At 36.3% G+C, this 25,175-nt stretch overlaps 2 protein-coding genes across 7 annotated transcripts in view; one reads left to right on the top strand and one right to left on the bottom strand.

Moving 5' to 3' along the window:
• trrap (transformation/transcription domain-associated protein) overlaps positions 1–1,114 on the bottom strand; it is a 106,988-nt gene extending 105,874 nt beyond the window's left edge. For all 6 annotated transcript variants that reach the window (XM_067430630.1, XM_067430632.1, XM_067430634.1 and 3 more), the window contains exon 1: positions 1,076–1,114. The gene's annotated coding sequence lies outside the window, so the exon portion shown is untranslated. The remainder of the gene's footprint in view (positions 1–1,075) is intronic.
• A 12,230-nt stretch (positions 1,115–13,344) lies between these two features.
• Positions 13,345–23,718, top strand: nptx2b (neuronal pentraxin IIb). The gene is made up of 5 exons (XM_067429445.1): positions 13,345–13,912; positions 15,509–15,728; positions 17,272–17,516; positions 20,993–21,172; positions 21,418–23,718. Exons 1-5 carry the CDS (start codon positions 13,502–13,504, stop codon positions 21,643–21,645), a joined length of 1,284 nt encoding a protein of 427 aa, XP_067285546.1. The 5' UTR covers positions 13,345–13,501; the 3' UTR covers positions 21,646–23,718.
• Positions 23,719–25,175: the final 1,457 nt, after the last annotated feature.

Below are 25,175 nucleotides of genomic sequence, written 5' to 3'. Positions count from 1 at the left end.
AAGCTGATTTTTCAAGATTTAAACACTGTTGGAGACATTTGGGAAGTCAACAAAATATATAACATTGTTCTAGTGTTTTTTAGATATTTTAATCAAAAAATCTTACACATGGTAAAATAATATGGTTAAATAATATAGTATGAATTTTATAGAGTAGAGTGAGAAGAAAATAAATAAAACAGTAAAAATTGAATCTCTATACACACACTATATATATATATATATATATATATATATATATATATATATATATATATATATATATATAAATAAATAAATTATTAAACATTTTAGAATGGTCCCTTGCACAAGGATTATCATATATATATGGGTCCATAAGATTAAAAGATTGATTGAATAACAAAACTATGGTGTCTTCTGTCGAGCAACTTTATAGTTAAAATTGTTTCATAAAGGAAGAATTTAGCAACATTGGACGGTGTTTCCCGTTTTCGAGCAATATGTCGTTTAAAGCCCTATATAAACAAACAAACAAACAAACAAACAAACGTGACTTGACATTGCATTTATAACAATTATCAAAAGCAAACAACAAGAACAATCAAAAAAATATACATCTCATCCAGCACAATTACTTTCAAAGTGTTTTATTCAGACTAGTTGATAAGTTCACCTCTAGTATAGGAAGCGATGGGCGCGCCAAACTGCAACAACACGCCTACTGCAGTCACGCTCACTGACATGACATGATGTGCTTGAGCCAAAGTACTAATATTAAAAACTAAATGAACCTAGCTATCATATAACTGCCACGAACGCCGAGACGTTTACGCTTTCTGAAAATGATTTTGTTTATAATAGTGCAGAGTAAGCCAGCAGCACACCAGGCCATTTACAGAAGAAAGAGCCTACTGTCGCTAACTGACTAGCCGGCTGCTAACCCATACCAAGTCCAAGACATTTTTCACGTGCAAAATGTAAGATTTTCACTTTTTAACTCAATTGGTGCAGATATCTGGGACGGTTTTCCTTCCACCAATTGTTAATGAGATACTTCTGCACTCGTTATATATCTAAATCAAACAAATACTCACAAATAACAGCACCAACTTACCCAGCAAGGAGACCGGATGGAGTTATAAATGAACTTCCGCTACACCGAATGAAATTTAGTGGAAGGGTTGAAATCAATCCGCCGTTGTTTTGTTTACTAATTGTGTAAATCGTTATGTTTTGTGAACCGTATCAAGCAAAGTGTATCCTTTTATACTAGTGTATGTAATGTGAAATTGGGTGTCCGATGTTCGTTTCAAGCTGTGGTTTTCATATTTAGACAGCAATATAGTTCTACGCGGACGGATAACACAAAGAGAGCAGGCGTGCGAAGACCATCGCTAACGATGGTCTTCCAGTTTTCATTTTAACTGGTATATAAATGTTTAATTTAACGTTAATGTTCCATAAGAAACATCATATTGTAATGATCGATTCAGGGCGATTTAGAAATAATACATTCGACACGTTTAGATTGTATCAGATTTTAAGAAAATATTGCATAAATGACATCTACATTATTTCATAGATCAGCTCAATTTATGTGCTGTTTTTTATTAGAACCAAAATAATTATGATCAAAATAAGGATTCTAAATAAATATAGGCTATATAACGGCTAACAACAAGCAGGTACATATGTGACCACTTGTGGGCGACAGAAAAGCTGGATCCTCATCGAAACTCATCCAGGTGTATTAATCTCCAAAACGACCATCAAAAGTCAGAGAGCGAGAGCTCATTCACAAGTTTTGACGTTTTGACACAAAAGGTTTGACATTAGCCTACAATTTGTAATGTTTTTGAAATAAGTCTCATGCTAAAAACAATAATATTGTGAATACAAATAACTGAATAATTGGTAACGATGAATGCTTTTAGTGAAAAAATGAGGATTTAAAACAACATAATGCAATGCAATTCAAAGAGTATAGTGTGAATTCAGGTTGATTGGGACACTTTTCTCCCAGTCATGTCAATGGCAAAAAAAAAATTGAATCACTTGATTTTGTAAACTATCCGATACACACAACACTCAAACATCATTTCAAGTTTCGATTCATTTATGATATTCGATGTGCAATGCATGATCGCGGGCTGGCATCTTTTAGAGGCTATTGTTTGCTATATTTGCTTCCAATTTATTAAGGCAATTGGCTGATGAAACATTAATTAAAATTAAGATACAATTTATACCAAATAAAATTATATTTGATTTTATTTGCATTTTATAAAACCTCACATTTCAACGTTTCTTTATACATATGTCTCATGTTTGTGTGACAAGTATTAACTAAGTTACAGTTAATTTTCTGTGGAGCTGCTCATCATGTGTGTTTTCTTTATTTAGCAAAAAGCACAATATTTTGTTTTTATTGTGAGTGTACAAAAATAAAAGTCGATACTTAACAGATTATAATTATGTATGACACTTGCCTGAATGATAAAAATCGACAGAGTTATTTAAGTCTCTTTGGCACTGATAAGAAAAAAATTGAGGAGGTTGCGTCAAAAATTGATCTTCGACCTCTAGGGGTTCAGGACATTTCAGTGGATGTATTAAATCAGTTGCCCTTACGTTCACACAGGTGTCCTACACTGTTAAAAGAAAAGGTTCTATATAGAAACTTAAAAGGTTCTATCAGCGCTACGTATTTGGAACCCCTAAAAGGTTCTATATAAAACCATTTTTAGTGTCAAAAGGGTTCTTTCTTTTCATTATAGAACCCTTTTAGCATAAAAGGTTCTTTGGAGTTCAACTACTCAACTATTCAATAGTTCCACACAAACCAGCACTGTTTGGTTTTAAAAAAATATAATTTAGAGTTAACTCCAAAGAATATTTTATGCTAAAAGGATTCTATAATGAAAAGAAAGAACTCTTTTGGCACTTAAAAAGGGTTTTATATAGAACCTTTTAGGGGTTCCAAATACGTAACGCTGATATAACTTTTTAAAGGGTTAGTTCACTCAAAAATGAAAATTATTTCATTAATTACTCACCCTCATGTCGTTGGACACCCGTATCACCTTCGTTCATCTTCGGAACACAAATGAAGATATTTTTGTTGAAAGCTGATGGCTGAGAAAGGCTTCAGATAGGCCTCCATTGGCATTCAGTACATTCCCACTGAACTATAAAAGCCACTAAAGACTTCGTTACAAAGTCCATCTCACTACAGTGGCTGTACAATCATTTTATGAAGCGACGAGAATAGTTTTTGTGCGCAAAAAAAAATCAAAATAATGACTTTATCCGCCAAGTTATTGTCTTCTGTGTAGGTCTTGGACGTGAACTCACCTGGAACTCACGTGATAGCGGCGCTCCTCCTCTTCTGGGTCATGTATTGAACGGCGGAGCTGCGTCATATTCTCGGGTATGCGTCGAGTTCACGTCAAAAACTTGGTGGATAAAGTCGTTCTTTTGATTTTTGTGCGCACAATAACTATTTTCGTCGCATTGTAAAATTATTTTACAGCCACTGTAGTGAGATGGACTTTGTAACGAAGTCTTTAGTACCTTTATGGGTCTTGTGAGTGGGTCAGTGGAAATATACTGAATGCCAATGGAGGCCTTTCTGAAGCCTTTCTTTTTCGGATTGCAATTAGGCCACGACAGACCCAATGAATGTAAAACAGATATAATAAGAAATCCATATATATTTATAATTTTCGCATAGTCACAGTTTACCAATCATACTAATTGAGTACAATTCACAGCGGTGGTAGCAGATGTAATCCTAGTGGAGCTTCAACAGCCCAGATGGTGAAAGGTCACATTATCATTTCAATAGCCCCTCTGTTGGGCTGGGGGCATAAAAGCAGGAACAAAATCCTGTCTCCAACTGAACCTGTTACTGATTCATGTGATAGTTTTAAATGAATTAAAAAAAAGAAAAAAAAATTACACCTAGATCGCACATATAGATTAAAGTATAACAAATGGACTCTTTTCACATTTCCAGGGTTCTCAGAAGCAGAGGTTGTCATAGTTGGGTAAACTTCTATAGTAAACAGAAACAACAAATATATATTTTAGTCATAATTATATAACTTTTCACTTAATAGATCCATTACAGCATTTCTATGACTTTGAAAAGAGGGAAAACAATATTGTGAGATTTATTACTGTTATGGTTACGCAGTTAAGAGGTAATGATCTATTTTTAGCAGTTTATTGATGAATGAATCCACATAAAATAAGATGAAACATTTCTAATCTAATATGGAAGGCAAGATCTAGAGAAGAAACATAAAACCAAACAACAACAAAAACAAACAATATATGTACATATAAAGGTGACTAGCCAATAACTGACAAAAGACAGCTGTAGCAATTTAAACTGACCAGTAAAAAAAAATTTTATGAAATATTATATTTTATTTATTAATATGACCACATTAATGGTCAGCATAACATTCCTTGTATGTGAAAACAAGGACTCAATTGTTTAAAAAAATAAAATGACATTGGTAAAAATAATGGATTCATTCAGAATACATTTTCAGGTTTCAGATTTTTGTTTAAGGATGATTCTCAACTGTGTTATAAAAGATATAATGAAATGAATTAATATACCATTTTACTGTAATAAGTGGGTAAAATTGCCATACACTGGTTTTCCCATTCAATGCAACTATACACCGGGTCTAATTTGCATATAAATGTGTTCTTGGAGCAACACAATGAAAAAAGACGTGTACTAATGAGAGTAAAAGTTGGCAACATTTTCATAATAATATTTAATATTTTAAAGAAATATTGATCATTTATTTCCATATTTACATGTTTTTTTCTACCAAAATGCCTGATAAACATGCTTTAAGTGAGGACATGAATGAAATCAACGCCCTGTTTTGTAAAAGAAAATCATACATATTCTGATTAGAACCCCATAACATTTTCCTGACATGTTGATTTATAACAAACAATTAGAAAATTAGTCAGATTTGAAGGATAATTACAAAAATATTATGATTTTCCATAAATTTGATCATTTTGTCATTTTTAAAGACCAGGGAGAAGTTGTTGTCCTGATGAAAACCTTAAAACAATATATCTTTGAAAACTGTGACATGTGGTCAGATAAATTCGCTAAAATATAATGTCTTTGCACGTGGACAGTGGAATTCAGGAGCTCTATGGCACTATGTAGTATTTTTGCAGTAAAATATCCAAAAACCATTAGGCCAGTGTTATATATTTTGTTCAGTTGAGTTCTTACAATATCCCAAATGTTTCCAACTATTTGTAAATTGTGAGAAAATTGCAATTTTAACCAAGGAGCCGGGATGTCCGAGGGAGTCGCTTACATTTTAGTATATGTAAGATTGTGGCCAAAACTAGTACTGCAGGTGTAACCGAGGGGGTAATCTAGCACTCGGAAAGCGTTCCACCCATAGGGGCGGCCATTGCTAACCAAGCCATCACCTGCTGTTAGCATCCCATTGACTCCCATTCATTTTTGCGTCACTTTGACAGTGAATAACTTTACATCTGAGGCGTTTAAAGACTCCATTTGTCCATTTTTTATTTATAAAGAAACACGACAATGCATAAAAGGCTTGTATCTTACACTATCACTCCATATAAAAGCTGTTTTTGTAAAAAAATAGGCTAACGATTGCGTCATAACCAACTTGACACTGTCACACAGTAGAGAAATTACCATATAGACAGGAGGAGACGCTCAGAAGCAATATTTTAAGCAATAATTACAGACATAAAGTCTGATAAAGTCAAGGGAGAAGAATAGGGAGAAGGCAATAGTAAGCCAAAAGCAACGGGACAAAACATTTAAGCAACTTGATTCAGATTTCACTTTCCACAACTACTAGAAGACTAACAACTGTCAGACAGGTTGCTTACGTCACATCTACGTCGTCAAGCTCAGTCTGAGCCTGCGCAGTTCGCTCAGCCATCAGGAAGTGAATGCTTCTAATTGACTTAATTTTCCGCCGTTGAAGTCTATGGGATCGCTCTGTCCATTTCTTTTACTGTCTATGGTGGTAACTAGAGCAGATCTGAAAACCCGGATGCCGAAACTACTGACTTTGTGATTGGTAGATATGTGGAGGGCGGAGCTTCAGGCCAAAACACATGTCAACATCAACATTAGTTGAGGGCTGACAACAACTTTTAAATGACAATATCCTGGCCGGACTACTGTTGTCAGTGATATAAATATTTGAAATTAACATGATTTCTTAATGTCTAGTGACATATCAGGGCCATTTTATGATTAATCTAAATAAATTTCTTACAGTTCCTTTAAGGCAAGTTGATGTGAAGAAAAAGAGATTCAAAACTTTTGATTCAAAGGAAAAAAATAAATAAAAAAATCTTAAAAAAACCAAATGAGAGTTTTTGCTGTGTGAGGCTCAGTGTAAGAGCACAGCGATGTTCACTAAACACCTGATGACTCACATTCTGCTGTAAAGAGGGTCACGGGTTCACAGCAAATGTGTTGCCACTGTAAACAGAGCTCTCGTCTATTCAGTTTAATGAGTGCATGGTATCAGGCTCAAAATACAATATCTGGATAACATTTTCTCTCTGGAGTGCATCAACTCATTTAGACATGTTTTGTGAAGGGCCTTTTTTATTCACTGGTTTTTCCATCTCTCGGAAATCTTGTATGAAATGTTATTAGTCATAAGCGCTCTATTCATGGGCAAGGACTAATGTGTTTCTCATTGAAATTTTATTGATTAACTTTTCAGTTATACTGTGTTTCCATTTACTTTTGGGTAAATCACCCGGAGCAGTGGTTCCCAACCCCGGTCATACTGCACATTTTGGATGTGAACCTTGTTTGATACTGTAGGCTATGTCTACTTTGATTCATGTGCACTCGGCTAATGATCAGATGTATTAAAACAGGTTCACTAAAGACCACAGATCCCCAAACCTTTTCATTCTAGCACCCACCATAGGCCTAATCAATCTTGAGACACACCAAAAACATTTAGAGTGAAATATGAAAAAAGAAAATGTTATTTTTATTCTCTTATAAGAGGCCAGGCAGGTAAAGAGGAAATGAAAGAGAATTTGCCTTATAGGGCAATAGATACAGAGAGAATGTATTTTAGTCACAGTAAGTAAGAGCTTAAAACAGCACTAGGTAACTTGTGCTCTAGGGGTCCCCCTACAGTTGGGAAAAAATAATGTCCTCAACTACTGTCGTAAACTCTGTCATCCTACAACAGGGGATGCCATCGCGCGTGCATTTGTTGACATGACAACCCTGATAGCCCTGAACTAGTAATGCGCGGGTCGCCTCATAACCCGCGGACCCCGTATGTCTATTTAATGGTCGCGGTGGGTTTTCTGAACACAACTGTACATTTGGCAGATTATTTTTATAATGATGAATTTAAGGAAGTGTGGGTGTTGATGGAAGTGACGTATATGCCGTAAAGCAGTCGAATTTTGTAGTTCTTTTTGTTCTTGGGTTACTACCCGAAACTCGAAGTTTAAATAAAAACGATACAGACCCCATCAAGCTATGGCAGACATGTCATTCAACCTATTGTAAGTCGATGTATCATCACAAGAGTCTTGAAAATATATTATGAAGGTTGAAAAGTTACCTAGTGCTGCTTTATGTATTGAAGAAATTATAACATGGTACTTTTCTTTCAGTAAGTGAGTCATATTTTTAGTCATTATTCAATCTGGTGAGTTTTTTCAGTGAATAATCCATCAAATAGATTAAATATTTTCTATCAAATTGTGCGTACAGTACACCATAAAGTGTGTATCATATGCATGCGAAAAACTGCGTACCATATGCATGCCAGCACACTCGTATAAGTGATCGGGCTCGATGTTGCTTGCTTTCAAAATCTGGAGAATCCAAGACCAATAAATAAATCTTTCTTACTTACTTAGTGTAGGTCTTGACTAGCATTTAATGTTCAAAGTATGTAAAGAAAAGAAAAAAAGTGTTTCACTGCTGTGTATTTATTTATTTATACATAATTATACATAGTTCACACGTGCAACCAGAAACTGCAGAAACCTTTATTTTGGATGTGATTAATCGCGATTAATCAATTTGACAGCAATACCTTTTTTTATGATAATAAGTAAAAAAATAGGATATTTTAAAATAATCTCAGCATGTTGGTCTCATACAGTTATGGACAGAATTGTCAGACACAGACGAGGACACACAAATGGATTAGTGCAAGTGCAAAGTTTATTAACAGAGGTAACGGACAGGTGATACTGAGATGGGTGGTGACACTCAGACGAAGGACGATGAAGGTGAAGACGATGATGATGATGATGATGATGATGATGATGATGATGATGATGATGATGATGATGATGATGATGAAGAGGGTTACAGGTGAGGTCTTCGATGACAGACAGGTAGTTGAGGTTGGATCGGTGAAAAATCGGTGATTTTTCTTGAAACCCTCCCAAACAACATGTGATGATGCAGGGGTCGTTTGAAATATATACTTTTTTTTTTTTTTTTGGCTTTCTGACCCAAATACTCAACTAATCTGCAATTCTCCATCTGTCTTTGGCTTCTCAAACTCCCCTCCTAACAATGCTTAGGATGATATATAGACACATGTCCTCTTCCAAGCATATAGTTTTAGTTGATTGGAGCTTCTTAATTATTGCTCTGATCACTAGTTACCCTGCGCTAAAATTTTGTAAATATTAATGGGAATATATGTCAATATGCCAATAATTGTGGTCAATGCGTTTTGGACAAAAACATTTATTTCATAATGGGATTTTCTACCCACTTTAAAAATTGTACTTCAATGAAAGTACTTTTTTCGTGAAAATCAAAAAAAGCATAAACAATGCAGATTTATTTTTACAGCCGCATTTGATCATATTTACCAGGGGTGTCAATAATTCTGAACACAACTGTACATTTGGCAGATTATTTTTATAAGGATCTTGGCGTTGCTATAGTGCCATGCTCTGCTGTTTGATGAAAAGAATAGACAGTAGACTAAAAATATATATCCTAAAAATGGTATTTGAGTTCAAACTATTATTTAGCATCACTGAACCATTCATTTATACAACAAAACACATTTTTATGGATTAGAAATAGTTCTTTAAAGGGGGGGGGGGACACTCAGTTTCAGTCAATCTCATGTCAATCTTGAGTACCTATAGAGTAGTATTGCATCCTTCATATCTCTGACAAGTCTTTAGTTTTATTATATTTATAAAAGAAATTTGGGCTGTACCGAGTCTTTCCGGAAAAAAACGAGCGCCTGGAGGCGTATCGTGTGGGCGGAGCTAAAGAATGACGAATGCGCGAAGCGGTGACGTCCTCAAGCGTGGAGAAACCCATGGCTATCGATCTCAGCTAATAGATATGATCCAGAATCAAATTCGGAGGCTGAAATAGAAACAGCAACAGCAGGACGTCAGTCTCTGTGGTATGTACTGTATTTAGTGGCCTGTCAACATTTGTGTGTCTTTACTCGCCGTTTATGAGGACATGATTCGGTTTATGGACTATTGTATGGGACTATACCTTAGCAGTAGCAAGCAAAACGGTTTTGCACGTCAGACTAGTGTAACGTTATACAGAACAACAATGGAGTCCGTTAGCGCATTTGAATGACGAAGCACGCGATCGTGTCGTTTACTGATGTTTACTCACGCGACGATAAGCAACATCACAGACATTTGAAGCGGTTTTACTCACCGGCTGCTTCCAAAGCAGGACCGAACCTTTATCGCTGGGACCGCTCCGTCAAAAACACACTTCTTGGAGTGTGGAGATCCACTTTGCGATGCGATGTTGTGAAGCTTCCCGTCATTTCTGCATTCAAATCAGTTCAAATGCAGCGCTGCCTTCCCGGAATGCTGTGCTGAAGCATTGAAGTCTCTTGATGTCAAAGTGGAGGAATGAAGTGGAGCGCGGCGCGGACTATAACCGACATAAGTGTTCACGGACGACTGGATCTGCAGCTTGAGAGCAGTGTTTACGGACGTGCATTTCCTCTCTCGCTCTAGTCACGCGTGCGCGCACCCTACCGGGAGAAGAGCCCGTACGGCCCATACAAGGACCTTCCGATCTATTAACGTCAAGTAGACCCATACTCGAAAAAAACTCTCCGAAACTTGTGAGAAACCGGAAGGAGTATTTTTAACACAGAAATACTCCATCAAACGTCCAACATTAATTTTTGAAACTTTGTCTATGTTTAGGATGGGAATCCAAGTCTTTAACAGTGTAAAAAGCTCAGTATGCATGAAACAACATTTCACCCCCCCCTTTAAGGTTACAATTTCAGGTTACAATTTTTTTTTTTACAACAATATTATGTGGGACTTGCCATTCAGTAAGTGAGCCGTGTATTTATTCAGTATACACTGACAGATTCAGTGAGGTCATTCAGTGAATAATCTGAACAAATAGATTTAGTCTGGTAAGTTTTTGTGAACAATTAATTAAAGAACCGATTCAAAATTATAATTTGTTCAGGAAAAGGACATGTTTAACCTGGACACCTGAAAAATATATACTGGTCTCACCATTAATAAAATCTTCAGTAAAAGAAAAAAAAATTAGAACATTATTATATAAAATAATATTTTTTGACTATGTTTTTTATGTTTCGATTGTTCCGTTACCATTCAAGAAGGTCTCAGTCTTAATACACTCCTTGCCATTTTGGGGGATTTCCTCCTAGATTTGGCCTACCCAAATTGAAAAGCTTCCCATACACACATACAGTGGTCTAGGTTCAAAATTTTGGTGTCATTTTACAGGAAATGATTTGAAGTTACATAAAACACTGCTAAAAGTGATAAACATGTAGCTGTAATAACCCCCCCCCCCCCCCCCCCCAAAAAAAAAGTAGGCGCTTTTTGATTTTTGTTCTCATAAATTCATTTTTGAAAGTGTGTAACTCAGGCCCTGTGTGCTCTAGGATCCTGCAGACAGTTTGGGCTATTTCTACTAAATTACAGAAAATAGTTGAAAAAAGAAGTTTGTCTGTGTCATGTTGTGTGCCAGATTTACTCAAATGGGTCTGAAGGGATGACCCCCCCTTTTTCCCCTCCCCCGACCCTGCTACCCCCCTCCACCACCACCATATACAGTGATATAAATGCAATATTCCAGTGTCATTAAATTAATTATACATGCTGGAAGCAGCCCAAAGTGTCTGCAGGGTCCTAGAGCACACAGGGCCTGAGTTACACACTTTCAAAAATTAATTTATATAAAAAAATCAAAAAGCGCCTAATTTTTGGGGCGGTTATAACAGCTTACACAACATATACTTACATGTTTATCCCTTTTAGCAGTGTTTTATGTAACTTTAAAGGGTTTCCTGTAAAATGACACCAACATTTTGAACCTAGACCACTGTATGTGTGTATGGGAGGCTTTTCAATTTGGGTAGGCCAAATCCAGACTCCTCCACACCCTGTACAGGGTCCACGGAGTTTAAGTGGTTAATAGTAACTTGCTGATTGTCAATTCATTTGTATAGCCTACTAACACATTCTAACGCAGTATTAATTGTGCAGTGTCCGTTTGACTGTATGTTCTTACCACCATTGAGGAGGTGTCAAAGTTCTGCCAGGCTCAGCAATACGCTTGGGCTGCTCCCGGCATCAGTTTTCTCCGCAGTGACTCTGGTGAAAAGCCAAGTTCTGATAATGATCCTGTTAAATCTCTGCTCTGGTCCAAAGGCACACCACGTTTACTTACGTAAATCAACATTAGCCTAATATTTTTTCTTCTATTTATATATTTATAAATATAATTATATTTCTTCTACTTATATAGTATGCATTTTAAACATTTTAAAATAAAATCTACTTTGATAGTTTCACATTGAAAACTACTGAGTAACCTCGCCTGCTCACAGCAGTGTGAATAAGTGAATAATGCAATAATGCAGCACTTCCGTTGCTTTCCATTTTACTGCAGATGACACGTGACCCCTCACAGTGACCTGTAAAACTAATCTAAATCTCATTTAACTTCCTCTTGCCCACATCCGTAGTTACAGAACATACGTAAGCGATAGGGGACACCGGGTTCCGATTAAAATTAGTTTAACCAATTAGAAACGAGCTGAGGCTCAATCTTCAGTTGCATTTACAGCCACATTTTTATGCAAGAACATTTTGATTTGCATTTATGCATTTTAAATAACCGAACAGGCAATCACAGGAAACATTCTGCTTTTTTACTTTCTCAAAAAAACTAATTCTGTGTGATTTATAAGCATTTGAAAAGTGGGGACATGGGTAATGTCCTCATATTTCACCCTCTCCTTGTAATATATGTCATCATATACATTTGTGTCCTGATACCCCCCCCCCCCCCCCCACACACACACACACTTATCATGTTTTATGACCTTCCATAAAGACTTATGCTGCACAATCTGTATATTCTATCCCATACCCCTAAACCTATTCATCACATAAAACGTACTCCATTTTTACATTTCAAAATAAAAAATAAAATAAACACATTACTTAGTATGATTTATAAGCTTTCCTCATGGGGACCAAAAAATGTCCCCACAAGAAAAATGGATTTGGATGGATATTGGCATCTTTGTGGGGACATTTTTCCCAATATGTTTTTTTTATTTTATTTTTTATGTTATGTCTTTATTGGATAGGACAGTGAGGAGATCAGGAAAGCATAGTGTGGAAACATATATATAGTTGTTTCCAGTGGGGTGTTGATTGAAGATGGTAATTGTTATATTACACATAATTTTATTACTGCAGTTAATTCATGCACAACATTTTAAATGTCAATGTTTTCAATTAGTTTTAATACAGATGGGCTACTCTGGAACAATGACACTTTTTGTAGTCTATGTTAAAATAATTTAAACAGTTTAGGAGTGAGTTTTAAAATTAACCTATCCTACATTAATTAATAGACAAGCAATTTATAATAGGCTATTCACATCCACATGGCAGACGTTTAAACAATCCACCTTTACCTATAGATATACAATGTAAAATCCCCAAATCTTAAAGGTTATAAGAGTAGTTTTTTTACCCAAGACACTAAGTTATAAATAATCCATGTGTTAAATAGATTTATAATGCAGACCTAGCCTATACATTTGCGACTGGCCACATATTAAAGAGGACATTTGGAGAGATATGTACTTTGTTAAAAAAATAAAAATAAAAACTCTCGCTATCATGTTGGATTAAAGCTGCTCGATTTTTTTTAGGAAGGTTGTTTTATAGCTACAAGGTCCAGTGACGTTAATACTACAGCCAATCCGATTCCTCCAATCGCTGAAGTTCACCGTTGACTGTGGCGCTCAGATGCAGCAGCAGCGCGAGAAGCCGGAGTCAGTAGTTCAAAGGGCAGGGGATCATCACTAATATCCACCGATGGAAATCTTTTACGCGCTGTGTAGTTCGAGGTAAGTTTTTGGATTCAACACATTCGCATACAGATTATTAAAACCTCCACGCGCGCCTGTTACATCACTACAAAATGCTTCATCTGGTCGCCGGACTCATCTATGCACTGACGTGTGTAAAAGTTGTCTATGGACAAAATGAAAAAGGTGAGCGTTTTCTATGTACTGCTGTCCCCATTGACAAGGATACAAGTTGCCCCGTGCAGTCTCTGCCTGTTCAAATCTCATCGGTTGAAGAGGAGGAATTGAGAAACACGGTCATGCAACTTCGGGAGACAATTTTACAACAGAAGGAAACAATTGTCAACCAGTTAGGAACGATTAAAGAGCTGACATCTAAACTGTCACGATGCGAGTCTGACTCCGAGACATTTAGGAAACTGAATAAGGACACAATGGATGATGTGCCTAAAGATCCCAATGACACAATTGACGTTCTTGGAAAGACAATGCAGGGTCTGAAGGATCGACTGGAAAATTTAGAGGTAAGCAAGACATTATTTCAGATAAGTTTGACGCTTTTCCGTGTTCTAGTATGTGTGTAGCCTAAGTAAACAGATTACATGACTAAAGGCAGTTGTGCTGGATGTTTCTCTGCCACGACTATTTTAGTAATTACGTGGAGGCGTTGAAGATTTACAGGGATTATCTCATTAGTTAGTACGTCTCTATCCCTTAACCACAAATGGCAAAGTTACTTATGATGCCCCAAGCGACAAAACGTCTGGAATGTGCCAATGCCACTTAAATGTCAGGTGTTAATCTGTCTGTTTGAAATGATGGAGCTAACGGTAACCCTTAAACGATGCATCCTATATATTTTTTCTTCCTATATGACACTGAATGAGTTTTTGTTAACAAACTAGTGGGGAAGTTAATTTAGTTAGTGTTTTAGGGTCATTTGCTTAAATGAATAGTTCACCCAAAAATGAAAATTATGTTATCATTTACTCACCCTCAAGTTGTTCCAAGCCTGTATGAATCATTTTATTCTGCTAAACACACAAAAGAAGATATTTTGGAGAATATTGGTAGCCAAACAGTTGATGGACCCCATTGACTTCCATAGTATGGAGTCAACGGGGTCCATCAGCTGTTCAGTTCCCTATATTCTTTAACATAATTATTTTGTGTTCAGCAGAAGAAAGAAATTCTTACAGGTTTGGAACAACTTCAGGGTGAGTAGATGATCCTGATGACAGGATCCTCTTTTTTGGATGAACTATCCCTTTAATTATATATCTTTTCCTTGAAGCCCTTTTTGATAAAAAGCTGAATTATAGTGAATTAAAGTGAATTCCTTAAAAAATATTTGTATTTACTTACACTGGAAAAAATTCTAAATTAACTGGTTTTATACAAGTTATCAAGTTTAAAAAAATATTATTTAACATCACTGAACAAACATATAATTAACCAAGATTAATTTATCAACAAAGCCAATAAAATCAGGTAAAAATAGCTACAACAATTGCAGGGCAGGTTAGCTCTTTTTACAGTGTCCCTGCAACACAACAATTCATTTTATTTATGTTTTTATTGTTTATTATTAATTATCCTATGGTGTTTTTTCTATAAACCATTATTGGCTTTTCACAGATGCTATAAATGTAAAGGTTTGGCCATGAAAACATCTTTAAAAAAAAATAAAAAAAGGAATATTAGTTGAGCTCTTTTGTAATTATCGTTAGCATTTAAATGATTTTGATAAACAAAAAAATTAGATTACAAAGCATAAAATATATATATATATATATATATATATATATATAGAGAGAGAGAGAGAGAGAGAGAGAGAGAGAGAGAGAGAGAGAGAGAGAGAATGACAATTTTTTTTACCTGCACAGGTGTTAAAGAAAAAGCTTGAAACCTAAAATTGATTTGTGAATGGGAAAAAAAATATCATCTTCTTAATAACTGGGTCCTGGACCAAATATTATATTGATGTAAAAAAAAAAATAACAGATGGAATGGTTCAGAATGGAATAAGTTCTATTCAGCTAAGAAAAAGCCTTTGTTCAATTCTGTCAGCTATGTTTAGGAATCCAATGCTTGTCGTTTTTTGTCATTTCTTTCCAAAGCAACAGCAAATGCGAGCCAATATCTCTGGTGCCTCCTTCCCTAATGAGCTGAGAACTATTCTGCAGCGTAGACTGGAGGACCTGGAGAATCAACTGCTGAAGAAGGTCAATGAGCTCGAGGAAGAGAAGTCTCAGCTGTATAATGAGACAGTCGCTCATCGCCAGCGCACGGACAGTACCCTGAACTCTCTCATGAACAGGATCTCTGAACTGGAGAAAGGTCTGCTTCTAGTTATTCTTCTTTTTAAAGTACAGGAGACTAAAAAGTTTTGTAACATTTTATTTAGAATGTTTGTAACTGTTTAGTACTATGTGCTTCAAAATTAGGTAAATTATTCCCATATTTGTCAGAGCTGAGCCTTGTGGGCATATTGCGACATATATCTGGTGATCCGAGTTCTTTTGCCGGGTCGAGTTCCAGTGCTCCCTTCTTTCCTGTCTGATCCTCTACACTGTCCTATCTGATACATACACTGATCAGGCATATCATTATGACCACTGACAGGTGAAGTGAATAACACTGATTATCTCTTTATGGCACCTGTTAGTGGGTAGGATATATTAGGCAGCAAGTGAATTTTATGTCCTCAAAGTTGATCTAAAGCAGGAAAAACTACAGCTCTTGTGGGGTGTTCCCGGTCTGCAGTGGTCAGTATCTGTCAAAAGTGGTCTTAGGAAGGAACAGTGGTGAACCTGCGACAGGGATCATGGGTGGCCAAGGCTCATTGATGCACGGAGCGAAGTCTGATGAATCATGTTTTCTTTTACATCACGTAGATGGCCAGATACGTGTGTGTCATTTACCTGGGGAACACACGGCACCAAGATGCACTATGAGAAGAAGGCAAGACAGGGGAGGCAATTTGATGCTTTGGGTGGCTGAGGAAAATTGTATTCCCTGGTGGCTGTGACCTGTTTTAGCACACAAAGCAAAAATGGTTCAGGAATAGTTTAAGGGGCGCCCAACAACATATTTGAGGTGTTGGCCTCCAAATTCCCCAGATCTCAATCCAATCGAGCATCTGTGGGATGTGCTGAAAAAACAAGTTCGATCTATGGAAGCCCTACCTCACAATTTACAGGACTTAAAGGATCTGCTGCTAACATATTGGTGACAGATGGCCACAGCAGGCCTTCAGGGGTCTAGTTGAGTCTAGCAACTGGAGGTTACGTGTGAATATATGTATATGTTCACACGTAACCTCCGCTCTATTTCAACATATCTTCTTAAAACTCCCACGACCAAACTCTGTACTATGGGAGATCGGGCCTTCTGCTCTATAGCCCATAGTTTCCGGAATGCTCTCCCTGGCCACTTGCGGACCCCACAGACTGTAGATGCTTTTATACGTGGTCTTAAAATCCACCTTTTTAACAGAGCTTTTGATTGATTTGTTACTTCTTAATTTTTCAGTTTTATTTATTCTATTTTATTTTATTTACTTATTTATTGTTGTTGATTGTTTTAATTCTGTAGCACTTTGAGATTTTGTTTAATATAAAGTGCATTACAAATACAATTTATTATAATTATAATTATTATTATATTCCCATATTTATCTGATATAGTGTTACAGTTTGCCTCTTGGTTTCCTCTACATTAAATTCTAGTCTTGATCATAGCTGTCCACATTATTTTTTCTTAATGTTTGATTTGAAAGAGTTTGGGCCAAGGGGATAATTAGGTTGTTTTGTGGTCCGTCAGCATATTTCTGCATTATTCCAGAGATGATGCAATAATAAATCACACTTTTTGCCTTTAGGAGGAGCTGGATTCAAATCACCAGAAAATTTCAAGATTTCTCTTCCTCTTCGCACAAATTACCTTTTTGGACAAGTAAAGAAAAGCCTACCAGAAATGTACGCCTTCACTGTCTGCATGTGGCTCAAGTCCGGTTCAAGCCCTGGCATTGGAACCCCATTTTCCTACGGAGTGCCTGGACAGGCAAATGAGATCGTACTGATCGAATGGGGCCATAACCCCATAGAACTGCTCATCAATGACAAGGTAAAGAAACAATGTATTAAAGGTCCCATGGCATAGATTGTTTTATTATTTTATACTGTTTCCTGAGATGTACTTATATTGTTAGTATGGTTTTTACATCAAAAAATATCATAATTTAGAAATAAAAGGCATTTTTTTCTATACAGATATTAGCCCTCTGGCTGGAATGCTTTGTTTCAATGGGCGTGTCTGCTGTGAGTCTTCAGTGAAAACCTTTGTTGTGATTGGCTGACATCTTTGCATTTGAAATGAGATTGTGTGGCGGAGGGGGCGTGGTTTAGTCAGGCACGAGCAGCAGCAGCACTCACTGCCAGTCGAGAGACACGGAGCTGGGGAAAGATTGCTGAGGAAGTGTTATTGTACCGAGTTTTAGAGAGCACGGGTTTATTTAGTTTATATCTGAGAGCTCTGAATAAACACGAGTGAAATTTCCAACGTTATTTCTCTTACAAAATGCTTTCACCACAGCTAACAGCAAGCACACCATGAATACAGTAAGAGCTTCTGTTGAGCATAATGAGCAGCGTAATTGTTTCATGCTGCTAACAGAAATGACGTGAAGTTGATGGTTTTAGTTACTGGCTTGATTCACTGATGCATCAAGACGGCCAGCGGCAGGACTGACAATAATAAATGATTTAGAAAGAAAGTCTGTGTGAACTTAAATGATTATCTACACATCAGAACTCACTGATCCCAGATCAGGCATTAATGAACAGTGTTACTCACTGTTTGTGGCGCTGCTGTTGAATCCATATGGTAAAGCCTGTGCTGCTGACATCGCCACGATAAACTGAATCCATTCTCTACCAATTGTCTTGGCGGGCAAAGCAGAGGAAGGGGAGGTAACCTTTCCTGGTATGACGTCTAAACAGGAGAATTCAAGATCAGCTCATCGGAGCTCTCCTTCTTTCAAAGGCAGAGAAAGACAGCCAGAAATCGGTTTACACCGATCAACATTTCTAGCCACTTAGGGACAACATTCAGGCTAGGGGAACTCATATTAATGTTGAAAAACCTCATTAAATAAAAATTGAATGCCATGGGACCTTTAAGAAAAGAAAGTTTGGAGTTGAAAATGTATATTTTGTTATCATTTGCTCATTCATCATAGTTTTGTTTTTCTGTAAAACAAAGGATTTTATGAAAGTGAATAGTGATTCATATCGCCATGCTCCCAAAAAAGAAAAAGCAGCATAATAAGTATCATAAAAGTGGTCCATGACTATATTATTCTGAAGCCATATGAGCTTAGTTAAAAATAGATTAAAATTAAAATATTTCATTGTTAATCTTTCTACCCACTGCAGTTTTGAAATCCCATTGTGTAAAATTATACCGTTTAAATTAGTTGCACGAGGTGGTCATGTGACCTAGAAACACGACATGGAAAGTTTTAATAGCACCACTGATATTTAGAGCATAGGGGAAGATTATCAGTGTACAATGACTTAAAGGGATAGTTCACCGTCATTGTCATCGTCCTCATTTATCGTCTCTTGCCAGTCTCTTTATCACTCTTGGCATTCCAACCCTGTATGACTTTTTTTTCTTCTATAAAACATAAAAGAAAATATATTTTTTCTTTGAAAATTCTTTTTTGTTTGTTTTTTATGTACAAAAACCAAAAAGGTCTGTTTGCCAACAGTCTTCAATATCTATTTTGGTCCCACTTTATATTAGGAGGACATCAAAAAGTAAGTACAATGTACTTATTGTGTTCATATTGTATTGCAAAACACTTTTGATGAAATGGAGGTGGGATATGGGTAAAGTTAGGGACAGGTGTGGTGGTATGGGTGAGTTTAAGGGTAGGGTTTGGTGTAAGGGAAGTTAATTATACACTCACCTAAAGGATTATTAGGAACACCCGTTTATTTTTTCATTAATGCAATTATCTAATCAACCAATCACATGGCAGTTGCTTCAATGCATTTAGGGGTGTGGTCCTGGTCAAGACAATCTCCTGAACTCCAAACTGAATGTCAGAATGGGAAAGAAAAGTGATTTAAGCAATTTTGAGCGTTGCATGGTTGTTGGTGCCAGACGGGCCGGTCTAAGTATTTCGCAATCTGCTCGGTTATTGGGATTTTCACGCACATTCTTAGAAAGAATGGTGTAAAAAGGGAAAAACATCCATTATGTCGCAGTCCTGTGAGCGAAAATGCCTTGTTGATGCTAGAGGTCAGAGGAGAATGGGCCGACTGATTCAAGCTGATAGAAGAGCAACTTTGACTGAAATAGCCACTCGTTACAACCAAGGTATGCAGCAAAGCATTTGTGAAGCCACAACACACACAACCTTGAGGATGGGCTAAAAATAGCAGAAGACCCCACCGTGTACCACTCATCTCCACTACAAATAGGAAAAATAGGCTACAATTTGCACAGACTCACCAAAATTGGACAGTTGAAGACTGGAAAATGTTGCTTGGTCTGATGAGTTTTGATTTCTGTTGAGACATTCAGATGGTAGAGTCAGAATTTGGCGTAAACAGAACAGAGAACATTGATCCATCATGCCTTGTTACCACTGTGCAGGCTGGTGGTGGTGGTGTAATGGTGTGGGGGATGTTTTCTTTGCACACTTTAGGCCCCTCAGTGCCAATTAGGCATTGTTTAAATGCCACGGCCTACCTGAGCATTGTTTCTGACCATGTCCATCCCTTTATGACCACCATGTACCATCCTCTGATGGCTACTTCCAGCAGGATAATGGACCATGTCACAAATATCAAAATCATTTCAAATTAGTTTCTTGACAATGACAATGAGTTAACTGTACTAAAATGGCCCCCACAGTCACCAGATCTCAACCCAATAGAGCATCTTTGGGATGTGGTGGAACGGGAGCTTCGTGCCCTGGATGTGCATCCCATAAATCTCCATCAACTGCAAGATGCTATCCTATCAATATGGGCCAACATTTCTAAAAAATGCTTTCAGCACCTTGTTGAATCAATGCCACGTAGAATTAAGGCAGTTCTGAAGCCGTAAAGGGGTCAAACACAGTATTAGTATGGTGTTCCTAATAATCATTTAGGTGAATGTAAATTTAACTACAGAAATTAATTACTAATTACTATTAGTGTTTCTAATTAATTAATACAGGTGTAATTACATGCAGATAATTAGTATGTTAAATGTTAGTACATAGTTTTTAAGGTACCCACCCTATCACCAACCTAATATAAAGTACCCATCCTATGTTTTGTGTTCTGCAGAAGAACATAAGTATAGTAAATGATGACATAATTTTAATTTTTGTTTGAACTATTCTTTATTTCTGTCTATCATAAAAAGCAATTTTATGATATGTATGTATCATATGGCTATTTTTTGTTGCTTTTTGTCTCTTTACAGTTTGTTTAAATCACCATCCATTTTCCCTGTGTGGAAAACCTAAGATTTCACTTTCATGAAAGAAAGAAAATAATTTTGATAAACAATTTTGAATATCTCCCGTTGTCAAATAGGTGACGCAACTACCTCTATCACTGAGCGATGGGAGATGGCACCATGTCTGCATCACTTGGACAACCAGGGATGGGCTTTGGGAAGCCTACCAGGATGGCCAAAGATTAGGTTCAGGAGACAATCTTGCCCCCTGGCACCCTATCAAGTCCGGAGGAGTCCTCATCCTGGGCCAAGAGCAGGTGAGAACAGAAGCAGAGCTGATACAGCAGTTTCTGCTGCATTCCCAGACACAGTCACACTGTAACTGTAATATTATGCCATCACTGCACAATAGTGTTACTGACTCATGAGCTTTACATTTTAAATAAAACTTGACCTTAGACAGCAAACAATGTCGTAGAGTTAGCATGCACATGCTCTAAGAGTGAATAAAAGGGGATATTGTTGTTGTCTTAACGAGGCCTGTCGTTTATGGCCTCAACAGGATGTAGTAGGGGGTCGCTTTGATGCCACCCAGGCCTTTGTGGGGGAGCTGAGCCACTTTAACATCTGGGATCGGGTCCTGCGCTCAACAGATATCATCGCCATGTCAAACTGCTCATCCTACATGCCTGGGAACGTGGTGGCCTGGACCGATAGTAACATCGAGGTGTTCGGTGGAGCCTCAAAGTGGCCGCTGGAGCTATGTGAAGACCGGCTTTTTGACAATTAAAAGTGTTTGTGGATAATAGCCAACAATATATCCTTTTCATCCTCAAAAAAAGATTTATCTTCATCACTCAAAACAAGTAGCGAATAGTTTTAAGAAAAATCTACCTAACGATATCAACAATATATTTGAATATTCTTGGACAGATTACAACATACAGATAAATGTAACATTTCAGTTGACAAATTTGAGGCTAAAGGATATTGGCATTGCAGAAATTATTGATGGTACTACCATGGTACTCTGATAAATACCATGATCATCATGTTTATGTACCATGTATTTACATGATACTCCATGGATGGTACATTACCATGTCACCTTTTCTTTGTACAGAAAAGCACACACACACACACACACACACACACACGCTTATCCTGTTAGTATATAGCTGCGTTCATGACATGTTGGCATTACCGGAATTACGAGATTACGACTTTCACGTCCTTGTAGAACTTGTTATTACAACTCATGTTTATGTTTATTATTTATTTGACAGGGACCATGTGCAAGTACATTAATCTTACAAATGAAAAGATGCTTCACACCAGATTTAGCTACAGCTAATTTCCATCCGCAGTCCCTGGGCAGATAAAACAATTAAATATATGCATCTAAACAACTCACTATCTATTTACAACCACATTTACATTCATACTTCAGCGTAAACTAACCCTATACATACTGTTAACAATAAACCGTTTAAAATTGCAACATTAAAAACTCGCTAACCATAAACATAATCAATGCTGACATAATTGATTATCTAATAATACCTTTCTTACATTTTGCGAGAAATCCCTCAGATCAGAGGATAATTTCAGACTATCTGGAAGATTGTTCCATTCTTTAACAGCTTTTAATGAAAAGGCTGTCTGTGCAAAGGCAGAGCTTCTATTAGGTAATCTGCAATCATTTCGACTTGTGGACCTAGATGTCCTGGTAGTCTTTTCTGAACAGAGCTGTACAAATCTCCTCAGTGGTGGAGGTGCACTATTATTAAGAATCTTAAAAATCAACCGTACGTTTGAGTACACACTTAAATTCTCGAAATGTAATATATTTAACCGGTTAAAATAAACCGTAAAAATCATAAACTCTGATTTTTAAACCTCATCATGTGGAAATACAATAAAATGTCGCTAAGCCGTTATTTTGTAATATTAAATAATTCCTATAATTGACTGTTAATGTCTTAATGCATGAATAATCAGTTTAATGTAGCTAGCACAGTGTTAGCATAGAATAACTATCTAATGCCCTGCTAAATAAACTGTAAGTTTAATAAGGCATTTGCATTACTTTTTGACTATTTGACTATACACTTATAATTTTGACGTAAATAGCACTGCCACAGAAAAATCCTAATTTTGAGGACATGAACAGCTCCAAATCGGATGTCCCTTGTTGTCATCTAGTAATTGCGACATGGCATGAACACAGCAAATGCTTTCACATTTAATAGTAAAGGTAGTTTGTTTTCTCGCATCTTTCCTTGTCCTCTTTGAGTGTGCATCGTTGCCCTTTAGGGGGCCTAAGTCACAAAAGTCATTGCAAAGCTGTTTTTAATTTGAAGGTCTTGTACTGCACAAGTCAAAAGTCTAAAATTTAGACTTTGGTGAGGGAGACTACTTTTACAGTGGGAAACTTTAGCCTGTTTAGCATTAGCTCAAATAATTTTATTAAAGCACCATAAATCTTTTAAAAACATCTCATAGGTTCTTATAAACACATTTATTTAAAAATATTGAGAATCAACTATTTTTAGAGCCCATCTCTGTTTATGCTGAGTGAATTAACCATTGAAGATTATAAATGCTTTAACACTCGGATATTTTGAAGACTATGAATTAACTGTGCATTATGTTGCGAGGTCTGTTTCTTTGAATATATGATCATATTTTTATACCCTGCTTTTATATGTAATTTAGTGTTGTTTTGTTTATGCAATGTCAGGAAAACCCATATTTTGTTTAATGAAAAGCCTTTTTTGTTTACTGTGCCAATTATTCAAGGTTTGCGTGACACTGCTAACCTGTAATTGCCAATGAAAAATAAAGTTAGCATTGAAATCTTTTTGTTCTTCTGCTATATTTTCTATTATGGTTGAGGCTGTTTTTTCAGCACCAATCAATAAAAATAATAGTTTAATAGGAAGTAACTTTCTTACAGACATTGTTCATTGGCCCTGCTTGTTTGTGACGTGGTTAATTTTAATTGTTTTTTAAAAAAATATATATACCAAATTTACCCAAATCTACCATAGAAAAGTACTATAATGAGACTATTTTCTGAATGTAACCTCTGTAGATGCAACTGTGGAAGGAGAGCATGTAATCACAATGTTCTGATGGACAGGTGGCTCAGAGGGCATTAGCCTGTCTTAAGGGATGAGATCAGTCCCAAGCTAAAGCTCGTGTCACAGAGGGACATTTCACAGGACTGGACAAACAAAACTATTTAAAAAAAGAAAATGACCTTTAGAGAGGTGGACATAATAAAAAGTGGTGAGTGGTGTTAGAGGTCAGCGCGTACAGTGTTTAGCCCGGGATGTTGAGAAGGTCTCCGGGTTCTAGAAAGAAAACAGCTGCATCTGTGACCTTCACCTACAGGGAGAGAAAATCTCCAGCTTCCTCACAGCTCACATCCCTGAGATGATTAACACTTTAAAGATTTTTGTAAACTCATGCTCTGCCAAATGCATTTCAGCCACACATCAACATTATGAGCTTTGAAGGGAAGTAGATAATGGATTATACTACTGGCTGTGTGATTTAGAGTGTGCAAAGCAGTATGAATCTGAACAAGGGAGAGATGTATTTGTTTAGAATTATAAACGCTAAAAGTATAATAATAATTCAAAAATTGTGAATGTGTTTTTTGTTTTTTTCATGAGGCACAGTTTGTGGTTGTCACCATAAGAATTAATATCATAAATCGACACAGTTTATTGAATTTACTGAATTTAATTATTGGGTTATGTGAAAATACTGAGATCTCAAAGTTGAAGCTGTTTAAACTTGGATTCAATCAAATGATCAATTTAAGTTAATAATAATACAAAACAATTGATGTTGGAATAATTCAAATGAAAAAATCTCTCTCTCTCTCTCTCTCTCTCTCTCTCTCTCTCTCTCTATATATATATATATATATATATATATATATATATATATGTATCAAATCAAAGGTTTGAATTTATTGATTTAAGTTTATCTCCAAATTATTCATTTCCTAAAATACAGCACACCTAGATAATTACACAATTATTTTTTTAAAGAAATTAATACTTCAGCAAAGATGCATTAAATGGGTCAAAAGTGAAATACATTAACATAATCTTAAGCACTTTATTAATCAAACAATACTGAATTTTTTTTTAACATTTTTAAAAAGTTTTAACCTTTTTAACAAAAAACAAAACCATTTTTGAAATAGTATTCATATATTTCACAATGAGTTCAGTGCATTACTGTATTACAGTATTTCAACACTCAACAAAAGGTGCAATGCTGTCACTTTGGCGGTACCCC

Source organism: Pseudorasbora parva, chromosome 21 (assembly GCF_024679245.1).
Source record: "Pseudorasbora parva isolate DD20220531a chromosome 21, ASM2467924v1, whole genome shotgun sequence".
Lineage (NCBI taxonomy): Eukaryota > Metazoa > Chordata > Actinopteri > Cypriniformes > Gobionidae > Pseudorasbora > Pseudorasbora parva.
The sequence above is the reverse complement of the archived record's forward strand: the minus strand, read 5'-3'. Positions and strand labels throughout refer to the sequence as shown.